The 25,629-nt window shown below is 45.1% G+C and overlaps 1 protein-coding gene across 2 annotated transcripts in view; it reads right to left on the reverse strand.

Annotated features, from left to right (window-relative positions):
• Positions 1–287: 287 nt before the first annotated feature.
• Positions 288–25,629, reverse strand: part of LOC121586859 (CYFIP-related Rac1 interactor A-like) — a 96,671-nt gene continuing 71,329 nt past the window's right edge. For both annotated transcript variants that reach the window (XM_041903866.2, XM_041903867.2), the window contains exons 5-12: positions 24,913–25,018; positions 20,581–20,717; positions 18,272–18,349; positions 16,787–16,903; positions 15,489–15,568; positions 9,177–9,303; positions 8,870–8,940; positions 288–1,520 (exon numbers count right to left, since the gene is read on the reverse strand). In XM_041903866.2, coding sequence (XP_041759800.1) covers positions 1,457–1,520; positions 8,870–8,940; positions 9,177–9,303; positions 15,489–15,568; positions 16,787–16,903; positions 18,272–18,349; positions 20,581–20,717; positions 24,913–25,018 — 780 coding nt within the window. In that variant the 3' untranslated portion in view covers positions 288–1,456. The remainder of the gene's footprint in view (positions 1,521–8,869; positions 8,941–9,176; positions 9,304–15,488; positions 15,569–16,786; positions 16,904–18,271; positions 18,350–20,580; positions 20,718–24,912; positions 25,019–25,629) is intronic.

The following is a 25,629-nucleotide window of genomic DNA, read 5'->3' on the forward strand; positions in this document are numbered from 1 at the left end:
GAAAAGACTCTGCTCGCTCACTTATTTACACTGCGATTCTCTGAGTGATCTAATGACTCTGCCTGTGTGTGTCTGTGTGCATTTATTTATATATCTTCTTATTATGAAGCTGTCTTAGTCCCTCCCTGATAGGCTTGTCTCTGCCCTTCTCTTTATGTTTCAATAGAATATTCCCCAAAACCAGGGGCGCAACTTTCGTTTTAGAAGGGGGGGGACATAATTATAATATATATATATATTTTTTTTATCCAGTAGGATAAACACTCCAAACAGCCTACCCGGCCGCTTGGAGGCGTCCGCATGGTCCTAAAGCACACGTAGCCTTGTTTTGTATCACATTCCAATGATAAAACTGGGGGGAACAAAAATGACATTTTAGAATGTGCCCTGTGAAAGTTGCGCCCCTGCCCAAAACATCCAAGATGGCACACTGAAGATGATAGTCTTTTCTTTCACAATGTACAGAATGTCTTACTGATGGCTGGTTGGCTGTGTTGGGATTGGAGCAATAGACTTTGATGTCCTGGATCCTTTCGGACCCCCTAAAGATAGATGTCAAGTGGTGTAACGAGGCTAGCAGTCAGTGTCTCCTTAAACCCCTAAAGATAGATATCAAGTGGTGTTACAAGGCTAGCAGTCAGTATCTCCTTAACCCAATCCTCACCTGCTGATGATTCAATAGCTTTGGCACTAGGTGTATGAAACGTTGTGTACGCTTTTACGTGGATAATTTAAATATTTTAGCACCATAAAGAGGTCTGAATCACCATAATTCTTCAAAAACTCCATTTACGGCATAGCATTGCATACTAGTGCCAAGAACACCCACAGTTCCCATGGTTACGATGCAAGTGGGTGGGGTGGGGGGTGTATGATGAGGAAACAGCGTTAGAATCTAAATGGAGTGTCTGGGCGCATGTCAATACACTAAAATATGTTCCCCTCCATGTCTCCTTTATCCCCTTTTCCTTAATCTGCATTGATGTGAAAGCGCTGAAGTACTTGGAGACTGACAGATAGCGCCGTTTATATTCTACGCAAGTGCAAAAAATATTTTTCAGACTAACGTTGTTGCACAGAACTTTTTGTGTTTATTTTTCAGTTTTTGTTCCAGTTTTGTTTCCTGACCGTAGATTTTTTCTAATTTAGCTTTTTCCTCCTTGATCTTCTTCTTTAGTCATATTTCCATCTGGTAGCACTTGTTTCGTTTTATTGTGTTTCCGCTAGTTTTCTCTTTCATATATATCTCTATAGATTCTCTTCCTTCATTTTTATTTTTTACAAAATGAGACAGACTTGTTATTTTCCTCACATCATCAGACCTGATCATTTTGCTTTGCATTCTTGTAAACAAACGGGATTCAGCCACCACAGTCACTTGTTCTTCTTCATCTCCCTCCATGTGCGCTCTCTCTCCTTCCTTCCCTCTCTCTCTCTCTCTCTGCTCCTCCCACTCTCATTGGAGAAGAGCCCTGATTTGTTTAGAGGTGCTGTCGTCGTTTAGATGTCGGGTCGTATACCTGGAGAGGAGGAAAGGATGGGAGGAGAAAGATACATATGAGATCTCACTCTCTCGCTCTCCATGGGAATCATATGTTAACATTGCCAAAGCAAGTGAAGTAGATAATAAACCAAAGTGAAATAAATATTAACAGTAAACATTACACTCACAAAAGATCCAAAATAGTTAAAGTACAAAAGGGAAAATAAATAAACATAAATATGGGTTGTATTTACAATGGTGTTTGTTCTTCACTGGCTGCCCTTTTCTTGTGGCAACAGGTCACAAATCTTGCTGCTGTGATTGCACACTGTGGTATTTCACCCATAAGATAAGGGAATTTATCAAAATGGGGTTTGTTTTCGAATTCTTTGTGGATCTGTGTAATCTGAGGGAAATATGTGTCTTTAATATGGTCATACATTTGGCAGGAAGTGCAGCTCAGTTTCCATCTCACTTTGTGGGCAGTGTGCACATAGCCTGTCTTCTCTTGCGAGCCAGGTCTGCCTATGGCAGCCTTTCTCAATAGCAAGGCTATGCTCACTGCGCCTTTACATAGTCAACGCTTTCTCAATAGCAAGGCTATGCTCACTGAGTCTGTACATAGTCAAAGCTTTCCTTAAGTTTAGGTCAGTCACAGTGGTCAGGTATTCTGCAACTGTGTACTCTCTGTTTAGGGCCAAATAGCATTCTAGTTTGCTCTGTTTTTTTGTTAATTCTTCCCAATGTGTCAAGTAATTATCTTTTTGTTTTCTCATGATTTGGTTGGGTCTAATTGTGTTGTTGTTCTGGGGCTCTGTGAGGTCTGTTTGTGTTTGTGAACAGAGCCCCAGGACCAGCTTACTTAGGGGACTCTTCTCCAAGTTCATCTCTCTGTAGGTGATGGCTTCATTATAGAAGGTTTGGGAATCGCTTCCTTTTAAGTGGTTATAGAATTGAACGGCTCTTTTCTGGATTTTGATAATTAGCGGGTGTCGGCCTAATTCTGCTCTGCATGCATTATTTAGTGTTTTACGTTGTACACGGAGGATATTTTTGCAGAATTCTGCATACAGAGTGTTTGTCCCATTTTGTGAATTCTTGGTTGGTGAGCGGACCCCAGACCTCACAACCATGAAGGGCAAGGGGTTCTATAACTGATTCAAGTATTTGTTCTATAACTGATTTTCAAGTAAATGTTATGTTCCTTTTGATAGCGTAGAAGGCCCTTCTTGCCTTTTCTCTTTGATCGTTCACAGCTTTGTGGAAGTTTTTTTTTTTTTTTATTTATTTATTTTATTTTATTTTTTTTGGGGAAATGGATCAGCTTAATATTGCAGATAGATTGTATCTTCTATCAATGTAATTGTCTGCATCACTTCCAATCCCCCATTTTTTATTTTTTTTATTTTTTTTATTTTTTATATATATACTCCCCTTTATTACTTTTCAACCCCACCATCCTTTCCCTACTTGGAGTAAATTAGTGAACAACAATGCCCAGGTCTCTACTTCCGGTCTATACTTACTATCTACACCTTATGGACACAGTTAATTTTACAATAATTCTATTATATATATACATATATATATACATATACATACATACATATATATCATTATTATTATTATTATTATTTATTAATTTTTTGCTCCTGAACTACTTCTACTCTCAACCTCTCCGATCGTTTTCATGATGTCCATCCGGTTTGCTTCTATATGCCATATCTTTCTAACTGTGCTCTTTCCCAAAAGCTCCCAACATACAGCCTATATACTTATTATGGACACAGTATGCTTTACATTATTAGCTATCTTTGTTATTATTTGTTGTTATTTGTTATTAGTCCCATCCTTCAACTCTATTCAATACCTCCCATCTATCTCTTAACACCATCCATATCGGATTTCTATTTGCCATATATATTTCAACCGTGCTGTGATGTTTTACAATAATTCTGAACCTTTCTATTCTCATTGCTTCTACAGATTGAGAGTTAAAAATAAACAGCTTTGCTAAAAGTATTATTATATTATTGATTGATTGACTATGACTTTTCAGATCACCCAGTAATGCTATCTGCAAGGTTAGTTCCAGGTAAATATTGCAATCCTTTAGCCATTCCTGGACCAGTGTCCAAAAACAAGCTACAAATGGACAGAACCAAAACAAATGGTCCAATGATTCCGTCTCTTCACAGCAAAATCTGCAGAGCTGGGAAGATTGTATCCCCCATATAAATAACATTCTATTGGTAGCAAGGATTTTATATAGTAATTTAAATTGAAAGATTCTAATTTTTGAATCCGGTGTCGTTTTGCGTGTCAGTTCATAAACACTATGCCATGGGATCGGTACATCAAAGATCTCTTCCCAACTATTTTGCAATCTATATGGGACGGCTGTCAATCCTTTGGTCCTTAAGTGAAACTGATATATTTTTTTATTTATCACAGTTTTCCTTAACCAATTATGTTCTTTAATGCAAGGCCGACAGACAAGTTCCTTACTTTCTCCCCCCTTCCACTTTCCTCTTCCATTTTTGCGGTAATGCTGCCATTATTTGGTTGTAATTTTGGGTAGAGCAGACATTTCCATATGTTTTTGTTAGCTGCATGTGCGTCATAACTCCACCAGTCCTACCGATGATATCATTTACAAAGATTATACCTTTTTTAAACATTCTGTCAAAAAATAAAGGTTTTTTGTCAATTAGTATATTTGAATTTAACCACAATATTTGTTGCATTATTTGTTCTGTCGTTTCTGGAGGATTAAATTGAAATTGCAACCAACTTTCTATGGCTTGTTTTAGAAATAGTGACATTTGGGAGATTATTTCCTTTTCAAATAACTGAAAGTGTGAGGTTGTAATCTGAATAAAGGGAAAAAGGCCTTTCTTGAACATTGGGTGAGACAATCTTACTAATTTGCTTGAGAACCAGTTCGGATTTAAGTATAACTTTTGTAAGACTGAAGCTTTTAGTGATAGGTCTAATGCTTTAATATTTAATAATTTCTGTCCTCCGAATTCATATTCATTATATAAATATGCTCTTTTAATTTTGTCTGGCTTGCCGTTCCAAATAAAATTGAATATTTTTTTCTCATATAATTTAAAAAACTGTTCGCTAGGCGTAGGCAAGACCATAAGCAAATAGGTAAACTGTGATAATACTAATGAGTTAATCAGGGTGATTTTTCCACAAATTGACAGGTATTTTCCTTTCCATGGTAGTAAGATCTTATCTATTTTTGCTAATTTTCTATTAAAATTTATTGAAGTGAGATCATTTATTTCCTTTGGGATATGTATTCCGAGTATATCCACATCACCATCAGACCATTTTATTGGTAAACTACATGGTAATGTAAAAATTGTATTTTTAGTGATCCAATAAGTAATATAGTACATTTGTCATAATTTGGTTGTAATCCAGAGAGGTTAGAAAATGTATCTAGATCCTCTATGAGGCTGTGGAGGGATTCTAGTTGTGGATTTAAAAAAAAACATGAATCATCAGCGTACAATGCCACCTTTGTTTTTAAGGTCTTTATTTCTAATCCTCTGATATTATTATTAGATCTGATTTTAATCGCTAACATCTCGATGGCCACAATAAATAGATATGCCGATAGTGGACAACCTTGTTTCACTCCTCTTGACAGTTTAAAACTTTCTGAGAAATAGCCATTATTTACTATTTTACACCTAGGGTTACTATACATGATTTTGACCCATTTTATAAGAGATTCTCCAAAATTGAAATGCTCCAGGCATTTATATATAAACCCCAGTCGAACTTTATCAAATGCCTTTTTCGAAGTCTGCTATGAATAGCAGGCCTGGTTTCCCATATTTTCCATAGTGTTCTAATGTTTCCAATACTTGCCTTATATTATCTCCAATGTATCTTCCATGTAAAAAACCTGTCTGATTAGAATGAATAATATCCGGCAATACCTTTTTAATTCTATGCGCTATACATTTTGCTAGGATTTTTGCATCACAACACTGAAGTGTAAGGGGCCTCCAATTTTGTAAATGGACTGGATCTTTATATTTTCCACTTGTATCCTGTTTCAGTAATAATGAGATCAGTCCTTCTTCTTGAGTGTCAGATAATCTACCATTTACATAGGAGTGGTTAAAACATGCTAATAACGGTCCTCTTAGTATATCAAAAAAGGTTTGGTATACCTCGACTGGTATGCCATCCAACCCTGGAGTTTTCCCAGACTTAAAGTCTTTAATTGCATCCAGAAGTTCCTCCTCTGTAATTTCACCTTCACATGAGTCTTTCTGTGTGGCTGTTAATTTGACATTATCAATAGAAAAAAAATCTCTACAATTAGCTTCAGTTAGAGGAGATGGAGGTGACTGAAAAGAAAACATATGCTTAAAGTACTTTGTTTCTTCCTTCAAAATGTCATTTGGTGAATCATGGGTGACTCCGTCAATTGTAACCAGTTTCATTAAGTTCTTTTTGGTAGCATTCCTATGTTGAAGATTAAAAAAAGAATTTTGTGCATTTTTCCCCATATTCCATCCAGTTTGCTTTATTTTTATAATATGTTACACTTGATCTTTCTTGAATAAGTTTCTCCATTTCTTTTTGTTTTTCCTCTAATTTATTCTGAGCCTCTATGTTACAGTTTTTATTGCCATCTATCTGTTCTGTTAGACTTTCTATTTCCTTTCTTAGTATAAACTCTTTTGACCTAAATTGCTTTTGTTTTCGAGATGAGTACTGAATTGCATGGCCTCTAAAGGCACATTTAAAGGTGTCCCATACAATAAGGGGATTCGCTGTACCTCTGTTATGTTGGAAAAAATCAGTTATAAATTCCTTTGTTCTAATTATAAATAAATTATCATCCAATAGGCTTTGATTAAATTTCCAATATCCTCGCCCACGTGGAAATTCAGTAAGAGTAATATATATGCCTATTACATGATGGTCTGACCGCATTCTGTCCCCTATCAACACTTTTTTTACTTTTGGTGCCAACGAGAATGAGATAAGAAAGAAGTCAAGACGACTAGCTTGATTCAGTCTCCGCCATGTATATCTCACTAGATCAGTATATTTAAGCCTCCATATATCTACTAGTTCTAATGTATCCATGACATTCACAATTTCCTTAAGAGCATGTGGGTGATTGTTTGTGGTGTGATTTCCTTTACGGTCCATTGAGCTATTTAAAACAGTATTATAATCCCCCACCATAATAATATTGTCTTGAGTTGCTTGCAGGCTTGATAATTTATTATATATATTGTCAAAGAATTGTGGATCATCATTATTTGGTCCATAAAGGTTAATGAGCCATATCTGTTTATGGTCCAATAACATATTTAAAATAATCCATCTACCTTGTGTATCTATTTGTACAATTTGCACATTTGGATCGAAATTACTATTAATTAATATCATCACCCCTTTTGAATTTCTTTGCCCATGGGAGAAGTATATTTCCCCCATTCTTTTTCCACGCTACTTCATCTCGAATTGTTGAATGAGTTTCCTGTATACAATAGATATTATATTCCTTCTCTTTGAGCCATGTAAATATTGTTCTTCTTTTGTTATTATCAGCTAAGCCATTACAATTATAACTGGCTATACTTATTTCACCATACACCATAATGAGATACAAGTTTCAAGTCTATTTATCATTATATATGTTTGTAAATTTACCAATAAAAAATAGCGTAATGATTGAGTGTCCATACAGCTTTGTGGAAGTTACCTGTGGCGCTGATGTTTAGGCCGAGGTATGTATCGTTTTTTGTGTGCTCTAGGGCAACGGTGTCTAGATGGAGTTTGTATTTGTGGTTCTGGCAACTGGACCTTTTTTGGAACACCATTATTTCTGTCTTACTGAGATTTACTGTCAGGGCCCAGGTCTGACAGAATTTATGCAGAAGATCTAGGTGCTGCTGTAGGCCCTCCTTGGTTGGTGACAGAAGCACCAGATCATCAGCAAACAGTAGACATTTGACTTCAGTATCTAGTAGGGTGAGGCCGGGTGCTGCAGACTGTTCTAGTGCCCTCGCCAATTCGTTGATATATATGTTGAAGAGGGTGGGGCTTAAACTGCATCCCTGTCTCACCCCACGAACCTGTGGAAAGAAATGTGTGTGTTTTTCACCTAATTTTACCGCACACTTGTTGTTTGTGTACATGGATTTTATAATGTCATATGTTTTTCCCCCAACACCGCTTTCCATCAATTTATATAGCAGACCCTCATGCCAAATTGAGTCAAAAGCTTTTTTTTTAATCAACAAAGCATGAGAAGACTTTGCCTTTGTTTTGGTTTTGGGGCGGCAGGTAGCTTAGTGGTTAAGAGCGTTGTGCCAGGAACCGAAAGGTCGCTGGTTCTAATCCCCGAGCCGACATGTAATTGGAGAATCTAGTGGGTTCTGGTAGTCTTTAATAGTTGATTCTAAGATTTGTATTTGATCATGTATATGTTTTTGCTGTTTGTTCTCTGTTATAGGGCCAAAAAGATTGGAGAAGTGGTGTACCCATACATCTCCGATTTGGATAGATAGCTCTTCGTGTTGTTGTTTGTTTAGTGTTTTCCAATTTTCCCAGAAGTGGTTAGATTCTATGGATTCTTCAATTACATTGAGCTGATTTCTGACGTGCTGTTCCTTCTTTTTCCGTAGTGTATTTCTGTATTGTTTTAGTGATTCACCATAGTGAAGGCGTAGGCTCAGGTTTTCTGGGTCTTTATGTTTTTGGTTGGATAGGTTTCTCAGTTTCTTTCTTAGGTTTTTGCATTCTTCATCAAACCATTTGTCACTGTTGTTAATTTTCTGTATGACATTTTTAGATTTGATAGGGAAGCTGAGAGGTCAAATATACTGTTTAGGTTTTCTACTGCCAAGTTTACACCTTCACTATTACAGTAAAACGTTTTGTCCAGGAAGTTGTCTAAAAGGGATTTAATTTGTTGTTGCCTAATTGTTTTTTGGTAGGTTTCCACACTACTTTCCTTCCATCTGTAGCATTTCTTAATATTATTCAGTTCCTTTGGCTTTGATGCCTCATGATTGGGTATTGTTATGTTCAAGTAGACTGTGATTTTTCTGTGATCTGATAGGAGTGTCAGTGGGCTGACCGTGAACGCTCTGAGAGACTCTGGGTTGAGGTCAGTGATAAAGTACTCTGCAGTACTACTGCCAAGAGATGAGCTATATGTGTACCTACCGTAGGAGTCCCATCGAAGCCTACCATTGACTATGTACATACCCACCCGTTTTCTCTCGCTCTCTCGCTCTCTCTCTCTCTCGCTCTCTCTGTGTCTCTCGCTCTCTCTCTCTCTCTGTCTGTCTGTCTCTCTGTCTCCCTTTCTCTCCCTTGATGCCTCCTCACCTCAGTGCGTTCAGTAGTCCCTCCACGCTGTTGGACGGCTGCTCTTTCAGCACCTTGATGCAGCCCTTCATCTGTACTCACATACACATACACACACACACACACACACACACACACACACACACACACACACACACACACAGATAGATACAGACACACCAAAGAGACACACATCTTTAGAGAAAGGTCATTACCCTCTGATCCTCAACCCCCCTACAGGAGGACATAAGGTCATGTGTGGTCAGATAGAATCAGCATTTTAAGCAGTATAAAAGTAAAAACCTGGATATTTGTGTGTGTGTCTTACATCTATTTTGGAGGTCTTGGCGAAGGCTCCTACAGGGTGGACGTGGTCATACAGGATGATTACTCCCACCATCACCCGCATACAGAACAACATGGTGTCTGTGTTGGTGAACCTACAACGGTACTCACTATGGAGAGAGGGAGGTGGGGAGAGAGAGGTGGGGAGAGAGAGGGAGGTGGGGGAGAGGGAGGTGGGGAGAGAGAGGTGGGGAGAGAGAGGTGGGGGAGAGAGAGGTGGGGGAGAGAGAGGTGGGGAGAGAGAGAGAGGTGGGGGAGAGAGAGAGAGGTGGGGAGAGAGAGAGAGGTGGGGGAGAGAGAGAGAGGTGGGGAGAGAGAGGTGGGGGAGAGAGAGGTGGGGAGAGAGAGGTGGGGAGAGGGAGGTGGGGAGAGAGAGAGAGGTGGGGAGAGAGAGGTGGGGAGAGAGAGGTGGGGAGAGAGAGGTGGGGAGAGGGAGGTGGGGAGAGGGAGGTGGGGGAGAGAGAGAGAGGTGGGGAGAGAGAGAGAGGTGGGGGGAGAGAGAGAGAGGTGGGGAGAGAGAGGGGGGGAGAGAGAGGTGGGGAGAGAGAGGTGGGGAGAGAGAGGTGGGGAGAGAGAGGTGGGGAGAGAGAGAGAGGTGGGGAGAGAGAGGTGGGGGAGAGAGAGGTGGGGGAGAGAGTGGTGGGGAGAGAGAGGTGGGGAGAGAGAGGTGGGGAGAGGGAGGTGGGGAGAGGGAGGTGGGGAGAGAGAGAGAGGTGGGGGAGAGAGAGAGGTGGGGGAGAGAGAGAGAGGTGGGGAGAGAGAGAGAGGTGGGGAGAGAGAGAGAGGTGGGGGAGAGAGAGGTGGGGAGAGAGAGAGAGGTGGGGGGAGAGAGAGAGAGGTGGGGGAGAGAGAGAGAGGTGGGGAGAGAGAGGTGGGGGAGAGAGAGGTGGGAAGAGAGAGAGAGGTGGGGGAGAGAGAGGTGGGGAGAGAGAGGTGGGGAGAGGGAGGTGGGGGAGAGAGGGAGGTGGGGAGAGAGAGAGAGGTGGGGAGAGAGAGAGGTGGGGAGAGAGAGGTGGGGGAGAGAGAGGTGGGGAGAGAGAGAGAGGTGGGGAGAGAGAGGTGGGGAGAGAGAGGTGGGGGGAGAGAGAGAGGTGGGGAGAGAGAGAGAGGTGGGGAGAGAGAGAGGTGGGGGAGAGAGAGGTGGGGAGAGAGAGGTGGGGAGAGAGAGAGAGGTGGGGGAGAGAGAGAGAGGTGGGGGAGAGAGAGAGGTGGGGAGAGAGAGGTGGGGAGAGAGAGGTGGGGAGAGAGAGAGAGGTGGGGAGAGAGAGAGAGGTGGGGAGAGAGAGAGAGGTGGGGGAGAGAGAGAGAGGTGGGGGAGAGAGAGAGAGGTGGGGAGAGAGAGAGAGAGGTGGGGAGAGGGAGGTGGGGGAGAGAGAGAGAGGTGGGAGAGAGAGAGGTGGGGAGAGAGAGGTGGGGGAGAGAGAGGTGGGGAGAGAGAGGTGGGGAGAGGGAGGTGGGGAGAGAGAGGTGGGGGAGAGAGAGGTGGGGGAGAGAGAGGTGGGGAGAGAGAGGTGGGGAGAGAGAGGTGGGGAGAGAGAGGTGGGGGAGAGGGAGGTGGGGAGAGGGAGGTGGGGGAGAGAGAGGTGGGGGAGAGAGAGAGGTGGGGAGAGAGAGAGAGGTGGGGGAGAGAGAGGTGGGGAGAGAGAGAGAGGTGGGGGAGAGAGAGAGGTGGGGGAGAGAGAGAGAGGTGGGGAGAGAGAGAGAGGTGGGGAGAGAGAGGTGGGGGAGAGAGAGGTGGGGAGAGAGAGAGAGGTGGGGGAGAGAGAGGTGGGGGAGAGAGAGGTGGGGAGAGGGAGGTGGGGGAGAGAGAGAGGTGGGGGAGAGAGAGGTGGGGGAGAGAGAGGTGGGGAGAGAGAGGTGGGGAGAGAGAGAGAGGTGGGGAGAGAGAGGTGGGGAGAGAGAGGTGGGGAGAGAGAGGTGGGGAGAGAGAGAGAGGGGGGGAGAGAGAGGTGGGGGAGAGAGAGAGGTGGGGAGAGAGAGAGGTGGGGGAGAGAGAGGTGGGGGAGAGAGAGGTGGGGGAGAGAGGGAGGTGGGGAGAGAGAGGTGGGGAGAGAGAGAGGTGGGGAGAGGGAGGTGGGGGAGAGAGAGAGAGGTGGGGAGAGAGAGAGGTGGGGGAGAGAGAGGTGGGGGAGAGAGAGGTGGGGAGAGAGAGAGAGGTGGGGAGAGAGAGGTGGGGGAGAGAGAGGTGGGGGAGAGGGAGGTGGGGAGAGAGAGAGAGAGGTGGGGAGAGAGAGGTGGGGAGAGAGAGAGGTGGGGGAGAGAGAGAGAGGTGGGGAGAGAGAGAGAGGTGGGGGAGAGAGAGAGGTGGGGAGAGAGTGGAGAGAGGTGGGGAGAGAGAGAGGTGGGGAGAGAGAGGGGGGGAGAGAGAGGTGGGGAGAGAGAGGTGGGGGAGAGAGAGGGAGGTGGGGGAGAGAGAGAGAGGAGAACGGGGAGTGGGGGAGAGAAAGAGAGGGGAGAGGAGGGGGGAGAGGAGAGAGAGGGAGGTGGGGAGAGAGAGGGAGGAGAACGGGAGTGGGGGAGAGAAAGAGAGGGGGGAGAGGAGGGGGAGGAGAGAGAGAGTGATTGTTAATCAGCTTAAAGATGCTATGTTCTTTTGGATAATTACTTTTATAATGAGTTATCATGCAAATAATGCTAATTAAATTGATGAGCGAGCGAGAGAGAGACAGAGAGCGAGAGAGCTGGCTCTCAAGAGAAGACAGGTTATGTGCACACTGCCCACAAAATGAGGTGGAAACTGAGCTGCACTTCCTAACCTCCTGCCAAATGTATGGCCATATTAGAGACACATATTTCCTCAGATTACACAGACCCACAAATTTGAAAACAAACCCAATTTTGATAAACTCCCATATCTATTGGGTGAAATACCACAGTGTGCCATCACAGCAGCAAGATTTGTGACCTGTTGCCACAAGAAAAGGGCAACCAGTGAAGAACAAACACCATTGTAAATACAACCCATATTTATGTTTATTAATTTTCCCATTTGTACTTTAACTATTTGCACTTTTGTGAGTGTAATGTTTACTGTTACATTTTTTGTTTATTTCACTTTTGTTTATTATCTATTTCACTGGATTTGGCAATTTTAACATATGATTCCCATGCCAATAAAGCCCTTTGAATTGAATTGAGAGAGAGAGCGAGACGGGGGATATGGAGAGCGAGACAGAGAGCGAGACGGGGGATATAGAGAGCGAGACGGGGGATATGGAGAGAGAGACAGAGAGCGAGACGGGGGATATGGAGAGAGAGACAGAGAGCGAGACAGGGGATATGGAGAGACAGAGCGCGAGACAGGGGATATGGAGAGAGAGACAGGGGATATGGAGAGAGAGACAGGGCGCGAGACAGGGGATATGGAGAGAGAGACAGAGAGCGAGACAGGGGATATGGAGAGAGAGACAGAGAGCGAGACAGAGGATATGGAGAGAGAGACAGAGCGCGAGACAGGGGATATGGATAGATAAAGAGAGGGGCTAAAAGAAAGAATAAAACGAATCAGCACTTGGCCTGAAGGTCATATCATGACATAACATAACTTAACATGACTTAACGTGACATAAGCCAGTGCTTAATTTGAGGTGGATCCTGCCGGAAAAGGATCCGGCACCTCTCAGATTTGACTTGGAGAAGTACAGATCAGGCACCTATTTGCCCAGATCTGGTACCTCTCACTGCATGATTTATTAATTATTTCACTGTTCTCACTATAGACATTCTAATAAAAGGGATCAGCGTTAAATCAAGTTGCCTCCTGGTTATTTCTCCCGCCCCCCCCAGAAAGACCATCATGTAAAAGCACGGTGATCCTTCTCTGTAGTCATCCTATCCTGCCACACTGATTCCAGACCTGCTCTCTTATTTGTACATAGAGGTTATGGGGCGGGCCAGTGGGGTAAGTAACTGATCTTGACACAGGTCTTGGTAGTGGTGGTCAGGTAGTGAAGAGGTCCCTACGTAATCACGTCACGTAGCCTAGTGTAGTTGTCTCCCTACTGAATTTGAATCGTGGGAAAGACAAAATAGAAAATTGATAAGAAAAGGCAATCGAGTTTGACATTTTTCAAGTCCAAAAATCCAGAGAAAGATGGTGAATCGAACCCAGAACGAGCCAGAAAACTGTCAGTGCCGGAAGAGAGTCGTCAGGGGCAAACGGATGGTGATACTAATCCCGCCAGTTGAGCACCACCACCGGTACCTTCACTAGCTAGTAGGCCTACTAGCGAGTCAGACTCAACGGGAGAGGGAGACGGGGAGCCGGGGGATGGGGGGGGCACTGCCTCCACCGACGAAGTGCTCGGAGCTGGTGCAATTTGCAGTTCAAGAACAAGCAAACGTATAACCCCTGGCTTGTCATGCAAAATTCAAAGTTGGTCAGTACATTTACATTACATGTTAGTCATTTAGCAGACGCTCTTATCCAGAGCGACTTACAGGAGCAATTAGGGTTAAGTGCCTTGCTTAAGGGCACATCGACAGATTTTTCACCTAGTCGGCTCGGGGATTAGAACCAACGACCTTTTGGTTACTGGCACAACGCTCTTACCCACTAAGCTACCTGCCGCCCCATGCAACATGCAAAAAGATAGGGAGCTTCAGTCTAGAAACGGGATTAAACTAGCTAGAGAGTGGGTGGAATGGACAGTAAATTAACATCCTATGCATCAGACGTAAAAAAAAACAACAACAGCAAAGAGCCTTCAGGAAAAAAAAAGGTTTTTGGACATGCCTGAACCAAGGCGCATTTGGTGGCAGCAAGCCTTGTAGACAAGGCTAAAGAGGACACCCAAGATGAAGAATAAAACGAGACGCTACAGCCAGAGTCTTCAGAAGAGCCTTAGCAGAAGGCTAGACGTCACAGCCACAGGCCCGCTCATGGCTTGGAGACGTCACAGCCACAGGCCCGCTCATGGCTTGGAGACGTCACAGCCACAGGCCCGCTCATGGCTTGGAGACGTCACAGCCACAGGTCCGCTCATGGCTTGGAGACGTCACAGCCACAGGCCCGCTCATGGCTTGGAGACGTCACAGCCACAGGTCCCGCTCATGGCTTGGAGACGTCACAGCAACAGGCCCGCCATGGCTTGGAGACGTCACAGCCACAGGCCCGCTCATGGCTTGGAGACGTCACAGCCACAGGCCCGCTCATGGCTTGGAGACGTCACAGCCACAGGCCCGCTCATGGCTTGGAGACGTCACAGCCACAGGCCCGCTCATGGCTTGAGACGTCACAGCCACAGGCCCGCTCATGGCTGAGACGTCACAGCAACAGGCCGCTCATGGCTTGGAGACGTCACAGCCACAGGTCCGCTCATGGCTTCGAGACGTCACAGCCACAGGCCCGCTCATGGCTTGGAGACGTCACAGCCACAGGCCCGCTCATGGCTTGGAGACGTCACAGCCACAGGCCCGCTCATGGCTTGGAGACGTCACAGCCACAGGCCCGCTCATGGCTTGGAGACGTCACAGCCACAGGCCCGCTCATGGCTTGGAGACGTCACAGCCACAGGCCCGCTCATGGCTTGGAGACGTCACAGCCACAGGCCCGCTTCATGGCTGAGACGTCACAGCCACAGGCCCGCTCATGGCTTGAGACGTCACAGCCACAGGCCCGCTCATGGCTTGGAGAGCGTCACAGCCACAGGCCCGCTCATGGCTTGGAGACGTCACAGCCACAGGTCCGCTCATGGCTTGGAGACGTCACAGCCACAGGCCCGCTCATGGCTTGGAGACGTCACAGCCACAGGCCCGCTCATGGCTTGGAGACGTCACAGCCACAGGCCCGCTCATGGCTTGGAGACGTCACAGCCACAGGTCCGCTCATGGCTTGGAGACGTCACAGCCACAGGCCCGCTCATGGCTTGAGAGCGTCACAGCCACAGGCCCGCTCATGGCTTGGAGACGTCACAGCCACAGGTCCGCTCATGGCTTGGAGACGTCACAGCCACAGGTCCGCTCATGGCTTGGAGACGTCACAGCAACAGGTCCGCTCATGGCTTTGAGCAAGAAGTTGATTCTCAGGAGTTAAATGGACTTGACATGGGGAGAGTCATTGTGGGATTTTTTTTTTTTTTTTAACAAAACAAATAAGATAAAGATAAGAGGTACTCACACAGCACAGAGAGACAGTAGGAAAGAGGTGGAGTAAAAGATGGAGAGAATGTATTAAAATAATGTATGCACTCACTAACTGTAAGTCGCTCTGGATAAGAGCATCTGCTAAATGACTAAAATGTAAGAATGTAGAGAGAGGGATTGAAAAAGAGAAAGAGAGCAGAGGTCTACTCACGGGGTCTCCAGCATGACGCGACACACACAGGCCATGGTGCTCAGGCAGTCTGTGGTGTCTTCAATGGGTAAGGTCTTATTCTGCAACACGGACAGCAGGGGGAGACAGAGAGTAAATACCAGTACTGGCCCCTGGGGGGAGACAGAGTAAATACCAGTACTGGCCCCTGGGGGGAGACAGAGAGTAAATACCAGTACTGGCCCCTGGGGGGAGACAGAGAGTAAATACCAGTACTGGCCCCTGGGGGGAGACAGAGAGTAAATACCAGTACTGGCCCCTGGGGGGAGACGAAACCCATTTACAGGCTGTGGTAATGGTGTAGTCACTAGAATGTCACTAGACAAAAGTGTCAGTATTGTCAGAAACTGAAAGCCAGATATGGGCTAATGCAAGTGCCCACGGACTGAAATGGAACCAGGCGCTGATTTAGCAAGAGACAACGTTGGCCAACATTCATATAGAAATATGCTATGTACTGTAGAACAAACATGCTTCTCTGACATGTCTGCTCTATTCATGGCATTTCTATCTGCAGCGCTCAACAACGTTTGGCTACTGAACGTGGCGCAGGTCTTCGAGCCTCATCTCATTCAAACTGGTGGTGGCTTGGGGTGTGGTGAGGCTAGTATAGGGTGGCTTGGGGTGTGGTGAGGCTAGTATAGGGTGGCTTGGGGTGTGGTGAGGCTAGTATAGGGTGGCTTGGGGTGTGGTGAGGCTAGTATAGGGTGGCTTGGGGTGGTAGCTATTAGTAGAGGCTAGTATAGGGTGACTTGGCGTGGTATCTATTAGTAGAGACTAGTAAAGGGTGACTTGGGCTGGTATCTATTAGTAGAGACTAGTAAAGGGTGACTTGGGGTGGTATCTATTAGTAGAGACTAGTATAGGGTGACTTGGGGTGGTAGCTATTAGTAGAGACTAGTATAGGGTGACTTGGGGTGGTAGCTATTAGTAGAGACTAGTAAAGGGTGACTTGGGGTGGTATCTATTAGTAGAGACTAGTATAGGGTGACTTGGCGTGGTATCTATTAGTAGAGACTAGTAAAGGGTGACTTGGGCTGGTATCTATTAGTAGAGACTAGTAAAGGGTGACTTGGGGTGGTATCTATTAGTAGAGACTAGTATAGGGTGACTTGGGGTGGTATCTATTAGTAGAGGGTTGGTATAGGGTGACTTGGGCTGGTAGATTTGAGTAGAGGCTTGTGGTAGGCTCCTGTTTTTAAGGGGCAGGAGCTGGCGCTAGGTAAGAGCTAGAGGGAGGAAGTAGAACAAGGGGTCAGGGGTCATGACTTCTGACTGACCTCTGACACAAACTTGGTGGTGGCGTTACTCAGGGTCTTCAGCATGGGTGTGGCCTCGGCGTAGAACAAAGACATCCGATTGGCCATCTCATTGTTCACCTCGTTCTCCGCCTCCAACTGCAGCAGAGAGAGATTGGTTAGAGCAAGGCAACATTTGCATGCTTGGCTCAGGATTCCACTTGGCTTGTTGTGTATCTTCAAGTCATCGAATGTGACTTCATTGGATGCTTTTCCTGTCTGCAATTCATTCAACATCTACACAGAGAGTAAACACTGGACTATGTGTTGATTAGTAGATTTTTTGAGCCTTTAGCTTTTTCACAGGTGACTATGGTAACAGTTGGCAATGAACACTGTTACCCTAGCAACTGTCTGTGTCGTATCGGGTGAATGCTGGCAATTATTGCTGATAAACAAAGGAGTCTGCTCATACTGAACTTGGATCATAAGGTTTATTCATATCACAAGCTTCAGCATAAGTTACAGGAGTCAAGATCCCCCGGAGAGCAGTGTCCTCGAATTGTGATGGCTGCTCTGCTTTCCTGTGCCCCCAGCATATACTTATAAACAATGTGAAAATATGGGTTTCTCCCTCTGCGGTCCAATCACCGGTCTCCCCTGGGGCGTCACCCTACAAACGGCTACTTTTGAACTAAGATAAACATCCTCTGGTTCCATTAAGAAAGTCATAATCTTTAATACACTACATCTGACAGATTAGCCAAGTGATCTAGGTTACGGCACCAATTTAGCACAGGCCAACATGGTCTTACCTGCTGGTTGTTCAGCCTGTTCCCACCTGCTGGTTGTTCAGCCTGTTCCTACTGATGGCCTTACCTGCTGGTTGTTCAGCCTGTTCCTACTGATGGTCTCACCTGCTGGTTGTTCAGCCTGTTCCTACTGATGGCCTTACCTGCTGGTTGTTCAGCCTGTTCCTACTGATGGTCTCACCTGCTGGTTGTTCAGCCTGTTCCTACTAATGGTCTTACCTGCTGGTTGTTCAGCCTGTTCTCACCTGCTGGTTGTTCAGCCTGTTCCCACCTGCTGGTTGTTCAGCCTGTTCCTACTGATGGTCTTACCTGCTGGTTGTTCAGCCTGTTCCTACTGATGGTCTCACCTGCTGGTTGTTCAGCCTGTTCCTACTGATGGTCTCACCTGCTGGTTGTTCAGCCTGTTCCTACTAATGGTCTTACCTGCTGGTTGTTCAGCCTGTTCTCACCTGCTGGTTGTTCAGCCTGTTCCTACTGATGGTCTTACCTGCTGGTTGTTCAGCCTGTTCCTACTGATGGTCTTACCTGCTGGTTGTTCAGCCTGTTCCTACTAATGGTCTTACCTGCTGGTTGTTCAGCCTGTTCCTACTGATGGTCTCACCTGCTGGTTGTTCAGCCTGTTCCTACTGATGGTCTTACCTGCTGGTTGTTCAGCCTGTTCCTACTGATGGTCTTACCTGCTGGTTGTTCAGCCTGTTCCTACTGATGGTCTTACCTGCTGGTTGTTCAGCCTGTTCCTACTGATGGTCCTCCTGTAGTAGCTGAAGTCATTCTGAATGGCTGGGTTTGTCATCTGGAGAGAGAGATGGAGGGGAGGGAGAGAAGGGGAGGGGAGGGAGAGAAGGGGAGGGAGGGAGAGAAGGGGAGGGGAGGGAGAGAAGGGGAGGGGGAGGGAGAGGAGGGGAGGGAGGGAGAGGAGGGAGGGGAGGGAGAGAGAGATGGAGGGGAGGGAGAGCGGGAGGGAGGGAGAGGAGGGGAGGGAGAGCGGGAGGGGGAGGGAGAGGAGGGGAGGGAGAGAAGGGGAGGGGAGGGAGAGAGGGGGAGGGGAGGGAGAAAGGGAGGAATGGGGAGAGAGGGGGAAAAGAGGGAGAGGGAGAGGGGAAGGAGAGAGGGAGGGATGGGAGAGGGAGCGAATGATGGGGGAGAGAGAGGGGAGGGGAGGAGGGAGAGGGAAGGACGAGTGAGAGAGGGAGGGATGGGAGAGGGAGAAAGAGAGAGAGAGACAGTGGCTAGAATCAGTGCAGTGAAAACACAGTACTTTAGACTCCAAAGATGACCTAGTGTCCCACTGAAGGTACGAATCACAATATTCAGGTCTGTCTGGTCATTCACAACACAACAGGACATAGAATAGGGTATAGAATAGGCTATAGAAGAGGGTATAGAATAGGGTATAGAAGAGGGTCTAGGTAAGACGAGGGTATAGAAGTATTGCGAAAGTATTCACCCCCCTTGGCATTTGTCCTATTTTGTTGCCTTACAACCTGGAATTAAAATGGATTTTTTGGGGGGGTTTGTATTAATTTACTCAACATGCCAACCACTTTGAAGAAGCAACATATTTTTATTGTGAAACAAACAAGAAATAAGACAAAAAAACTGAACTTGAGCGTGCATAACTATGAACCTCCGTCCCAGTCTCAAATCTCTGGAAGACTGAAACAGGTTTCCCTCAAGAATTTCCCTGTATTTAGCGCTATACATCATTCCTTCAATTCTGACCAGTTTCCCAGTCCCATCCCCACAGCATGATGCTGCCACCACCAAGCTTCACTGTGGGGATGGTGTTCTTGGGGTGATGAGAGGTGTTGGGTTTGCGCCAGATATAGCGTTTTCCTTGATGGCAAAAAAGCTAAATTTTAGTCTCATCTGACCACAGTACCTTCTTCCATATGTTTGGGGAGTCTCCCGCATGGCTTTTGGCGAACACCAAACGTGTTTGCTTATTTTTTCTTTAAGCAATGGCTTTTTTCTGGCCACTCTTCCGTAAAGCCCAGCTCTGTGGAGTGTACGGCTTAAAGTGGTCCTATGGGTTATCGTTGGTCTCTTTGTTGCCTCTCTGATTAATGCCCTCCTTGCCTGGTCCGTGGGTTTTGGTGGGCGGCCCTCTCTTGGCAGGTTTGTTGTGGTGCCATATTCTTTCCATTTTTTTAAATAATGAATTTAATGATGCTCCGTGGGATGTTCAAAGTTTCGGATATTTTTTTATAACCCAACCCTGATCTGTACTTCTCCACAACTTTGTCCCTGACCTGTTTGGAGAGCTCCTTGGTCTTCATGGTGCCGCTTGCTTGGTGGTGCCCCTTGCTTAGTGGTGTTGCAGACTCTGGGGCCTTTCAGAACAGGTGTATATATACTGAGATCATGTGACAGATCATGTGACACTTAGATTGCAAACAGGTGGACTTTATTTAACTAATTATGTGACTCCTGAAGGTAATTGGTTGCACCAGATCTTATTTAGGGGCTTCATAGCAAAGGGGGTGAATACATATGCACGCACCACTTTTCCGTTATTTATTTTTTAGAATTTTTTGAAACAAGTTATTTTTTTCATTTCACTTCACCAATTTGGACTATTTTGTGTATGTCCATTACATGAAATCCAAATAAAAATCCATTTAAATTACAGGTTGTAATGCAACAAAATAGGAAAAACGCCAAGGGGGATGAATACTTTTGCAAGGCACTGTAGGTAAAACGAGGGTATAGGTAAGGGATAATCGGTAGCTTAGTGGTTAAGAGCGTTGTGCCAGCAACCGAAAGGTCGCTGGTTCTAATCCCCGAGCCAACTAGGTGAAAAATCTGTCGATGTGCCCTTGAGCAAGGCACTTAACCCTAATTGCTCCTGTAAGTCGCTCTGGATAAGAGCGTCTGCTAAATAATGTAAATGTAAAATAATCCATAATATTATGGAAACATAAATGGTATCTGACCAAATTACGCAAGATTTTAGTTGTGGGTTAACCGAGATTACTCCCACCCTCCCTCCCTCCTTCCCACCCTCCCTCCTCTCCTCCTCACTTTTAGTTCGTCGAAGCTGAGGGTAAAGTGGAGTATCTCAGCGAACTGTTTGGCCAGGGCCTGCTCTCTCTCCAGGTGCTGCATGGGAGCGTAGGGAGGACTCGTCAGCGCCTCCAACAGGCTACGCAGGGCATTTTCTACAAAGACACATGTGCATAACAACATTAGTTTGATTACCATTAGTATTCAGTCAGCTGTTCATGCATGATGCATTTACAATGTTACCAATTGGCATAAAATCTGGGGTTTTAATGCTTCATCCTAGACGTTTTCATAAAGCTTGTGGCACCTTAGAACTGCCTTGTAACCTCATTAATATAAATCGTATAGTCTGCATTCCTGTGTCCCTGTCCTAATCATATCCCTTTCTACGGTGTCCCTACACATGCTATTGAACCCAGACCACAGTATAGCTGTACGTAGCGCCGTCAAAGTAATGGCTCAGTTTGTCCCCGTGGGGGCCCCATCCCTTCCCTCTGAATCATTAACTATTCAACAGCTCTTCTATAAATACAGTACTGATGTGTTTTAACTGAGATGGCCTTGGTAGAAACGCCACTCTCCTCCTGCAGCTAGCCCAGAGCTACTGTAGCATAGATATATAACAGATAGAAACGCCACTCTCCTCCTGCTGCTAGCCCAGAGCTACTGTAGCATAGATATATAACAGATAGAAACTCTACTCTCCTCCTGCAGCTAGCCCAGAGCTACTGTAGCATAGATATATAACAGATAGAAACTCTACTCTCCTCCTGCTGCTAGCCCAGAGCTACTGTAGCATAGATATATAACAGATAGAAACTCCACTCTCCTCCTGCTGCTGCTAGCCCAGAGCTACTGTAGCATAGATATATAACAGATAGAAACGCCACTCTCCTCCTGCTGCTAGCCCAGAGCTACTGTAGCATAGATATATAACAGATAGAAACGCCACCCTCCTCCTGCTGCTAGCCCAGAGCTACTGTAGCATAGATATATAACAGATAGAAACTCCACTCTCCTCCTGCTGCTAGCCCAGAGCTACTGTAGCATAGATATATAACAGATAGAAACTCCACTCTCCTCCTGCAGCTAGCCCAGAGCTACTGTAGCATAGATATATAACAGATAGAAACTCTACTCTCCTCCTGCTGCTAGCCCAGAGCTACTGTAGCATAGATATATAACAGATAGAAACTCCACTCTCCTCCTGCTGCTAGCCCAGAGCTACTGTAGCATAGATATATAACAGATAGAAACGCCACTCTCCTCCTGCTGCTAGCCCAGAGCTACTGTAGCATAGATATATAACAGATAGAAACTCCACTCTCCTCCTGCTGCTAGCCCAGAGCTACTGTAGCATAGATATATAACAGATAGAAACGCCACTCTCCTCCTGCTGCTAGCCCAGAGCTACTGTAGCATAGATATATAACAGATAGAAACTCCACTCTCCTCCTGCTGCAGCTAGCCCAGAGCTACTGTAGCATAGATATATAACAGATAGAAACTCCACTCTCCTCCTGCAGCTAGCCCAGAGCTACTGTAGCATAGATATATAACAGATAGAAACTCCACTCTCCTCCTGCTGCTAGCCCAGAGCTACTGTAGCATAGATATATAACAGATAGAAACTCCACTCTCCTCCTGCAGCTAGCCCAGAGCTACTGTAGCATAGATATATAACAGATAGAAACTCTACTCTCCTCCTGCAGCTAGCCCAGAGCTACTGTAGCATAGATATATAACAGATAGAAACTCCACTCTCCTCCTGCAGCTAGCCCAGAGCTACTGTAGCATAGATATATAACAGATAGAAACTCCACTCTCCTCCTGCAGCTAGCCCAGAGCTACTGTAGCATAGATATATAACAGATAGAAACTCTACTCTCCGTCCTGCTGCTGCTAGCCCAGAGCTACTGAATCATAGATATATAACAGATAGAAACTCTACTCTCCGTCCTGCTGCTGCTAGCCCAGAGCTACTGAATCATAGATATATAACAGATAGAAACTCTACTCTCCGTCCTGCTGCTGCTAGCCCAGAGCTACTGTAGCATAGATATATAACAGATAGAAACTCTACTCTCCTCCTGCAGCTAGCCCAGAGCTACTGTAGCATAGATATATAACAGGTAGAAACTCCACTCTCCTCCTGCTGCTAGCCCAGAGCTACTGTAGCATAGATATATAACAGATAGAAACTCTACTCTCCTCCTGCTGCTAGCCCAGAGCTACTGAATCATAGATATATAACAGATATAATCTCTACTCTCCTCCTGCTGCTAGCCCAGAGCTACTGAATCATAGATATATAACAGATAGAATCTCCACTCTCCTCCTGCTGCTAGCCAATAGCTACTGTAGCATAGATATATAACAGATAGAAACTCTACTCTCCACTGTCCCTCCTCCGGCTGCCGCGAGCCCAGAACCACTAAGCGCATTGCCATGTATATACATTATATGGCTCTGCTGTAGCACAGATATAGAGTGAGTAGAGAGAATGTTCAAGGTAATGTCCTGTGGGTTAGGGGGTGTACTTTTCAGAATCATCAATTGATTGACGGTCATTGCGTCACCTCTCAGATTGTGGTGACTTTTCTCAGTGGTCTAAATAGGTAGCAATGGCACATTCTTCCTGGATCTCAAATGACACCCTATGCCCCATGTAGTGCACTTCTATTGACCAGAGCCCTTTCTGCTATGTGGAATAGGGTGTCATTTGAGCTCTGCCTATAGGCGTTGACTACAGCACTGATTCTTTGTCTCTCTCTCTCTCTCTCTCTCTCTCTCTCTCTCTCTCTCTCTCTCTCTCTCTCTCTCTCTCTCTCTCTCTCGGCACGATGACCGCGTTCCGTTGTTGCCGTAGCAACTGCTGCCTGCCTGCTAGGTCAGAGGGGGCTGAGAGGAGAGGAGGGGAGAGGAGAGGAGAGGAGAGGAGGGGAGAGGAGAGGAGAGGAGAGGAGAGGAGGGGAGAGGAGAGGAGAGGAGAGGAGAGGAGGGGAGAGGAGAGGAGGGGAGAGGAGAGGAGGGGAGAGCTGTATGTGTGTGTGAAATAAAGTCTGCAAGGGAAGCCGTTGAAGCCTCTATATCTAACATCATCATGACTCTTCATTCTTGTGTTATAGTCTGCGATGACTCTCTCCTTCTGTTATAAATAGTCTGAGATAACTCTCTCCTTGTGTTATAAATAGTCTGCGATGACTCTCTCCTTCTGTTATAAATAGTCTGAGATAACTATCTCCTTGTGTTATAAATAGTCTGAGATAACTCTCTCCTTGTGTTATAAATAGTCTGAGATAACTCTCTCCTTGTGTTATAAATAGTCTGAGATAACTCTCTCCTTGTGTTATAAATAGTCTGAGATAACTCTCTCCTTCTGTTATAAATAGTCTGAGATAACTATCTCCTTGTGTTATAAATAGTCTGCGATAACTCTCTCCTTGTGTTATAAATAGTCTGAGATAACTCTCTCCTTGTGTTATAAATAGTCTGAGATAACTCTCTCCTTGTGTTATAAATAGTCTGAGATAACTCTCTCCTTGTGTTATAAATAGTCTGAGATAACGCTCTCCTTGTGTTATAAATAGTCTGAGATAACTCTCTCCTTGTGTTATAAATAGTCTGAGATAACTCTCTCCTTGTGTTATAAATAGTCTGAGATAACTCTCTCCTTGTGTTATAAATAGTCTGAGATAACTCTCTCCTTGTGTTATAAATAGTCTGAGATAACTCTCTCCTTGTGTTATAAATAGTCTGAGATAACTCTCTCCTTGTGTTATAAATAGTCTGAGATAACTATCTCCTTGTGTTATAAATAGTCTGAGATAACTCTCTCCTTGTGTTATAAATAGTCTGAGATAACTCTCCTTCTGTTATAATAATAAATAATATGGCATTTAGCAGACGCGTTTTTATCCAAAGCGACTTACAGTCGTGCGTGCATACATTTTTGTGTATGGGTGGTCCCGGGGATCGAACCCACTACCTTGGCGTTACAAGCGCCGTGCTCTACCAGCTGAGCTACAGAGGACCACATTATTATTATTATTATTATTATTATTATTATTATTATTATTATGTTATAAATAGTCTGAGATAACTCTCTCCTTGTGTTATAAATAGTCTGAGATAACTCTCTCCTTGTGTTATAAATAGTCTGAGATAACTCTCTCCTTGTGTTATAAATAGTCTGAGATAACTCTCTCCTTGTGTTATAAATAGTCTGAGATAACTCTGTGTTTTCATTTTGTGACTATCCCCTGATCTCTCTCTCCTCTCTTGTCGCTGCCTGCAGGGCGTGTTGATGCAGAAGCGTGGCAGTGTGTGGTCTGCGTGTGTGTCACCCACCCAGTCGGAGGGAGAACTCGTAGAAGCGTTTGAGCTTGGCTACCAGGGGGCAAACTGCATTCCAGGCCTTCTCCTGTAGCTGCAGATCACCTGGGTTCTGGATGGCCTGGATGAGAGGGCGAGGTGGAGAAGGAAAAAGAGTAGAAGAGGAAGAGAGGGAGGAGGAGAAGAGGAGGAGGAGGAGGAGAAGAGGAAGAGGAGGAGGAGGAGAAGAGGAAGGGGTGGAGAAGGAGGAGGAGGAGAGGAAGATGGGGGAAGAGAGAGAAAGAGCAGAAGTATAGAATAGTTGTTGGGACTCTGGATACTTAGCAAACACAATCCACAACTTAGGGAAGTATAGAATGTTCATCTGGAAAAGAGAGTATTGGTAACTAACATTCCTTCCTTCCTTCCTCAAGTAATCACTGATCTGACAGTACTGGATTAGTGAGAGCTATCTGTGTCATGGAATCGTGATAGATTAGTGATTACTTCAAGATATACGCTGTCTGTCTTTGGATGGAAAGTAAACGGCAGCAGGAAGCTACTACCATACTATACTATACTATTATTATACTATTATTATAATATTACTATACTATACTACAGTCCATTATCCTATATACACTACACTACACTATACTATAACTATACTACACTATACCTCACTACACTATAACTATACCACACTGTACTATACTATACTATACTCAATACTATTGCACTACAGAGTGATCA

Source organism: Coregonus clupeaformis, chromosome 17, assembly GCF_020615455.1.
Source record: "Coregonus clupeaformis isolate EN_2021a chromosome 17, ASM2061545v1, whole genome shotgun sequence".
Lineage (NCBI taxonomy): Eukaryota > Metazoa > Chordata > Actinopteri > Salmoniformes > Salmonidae > Coregonus > Coregonus clupeaformis.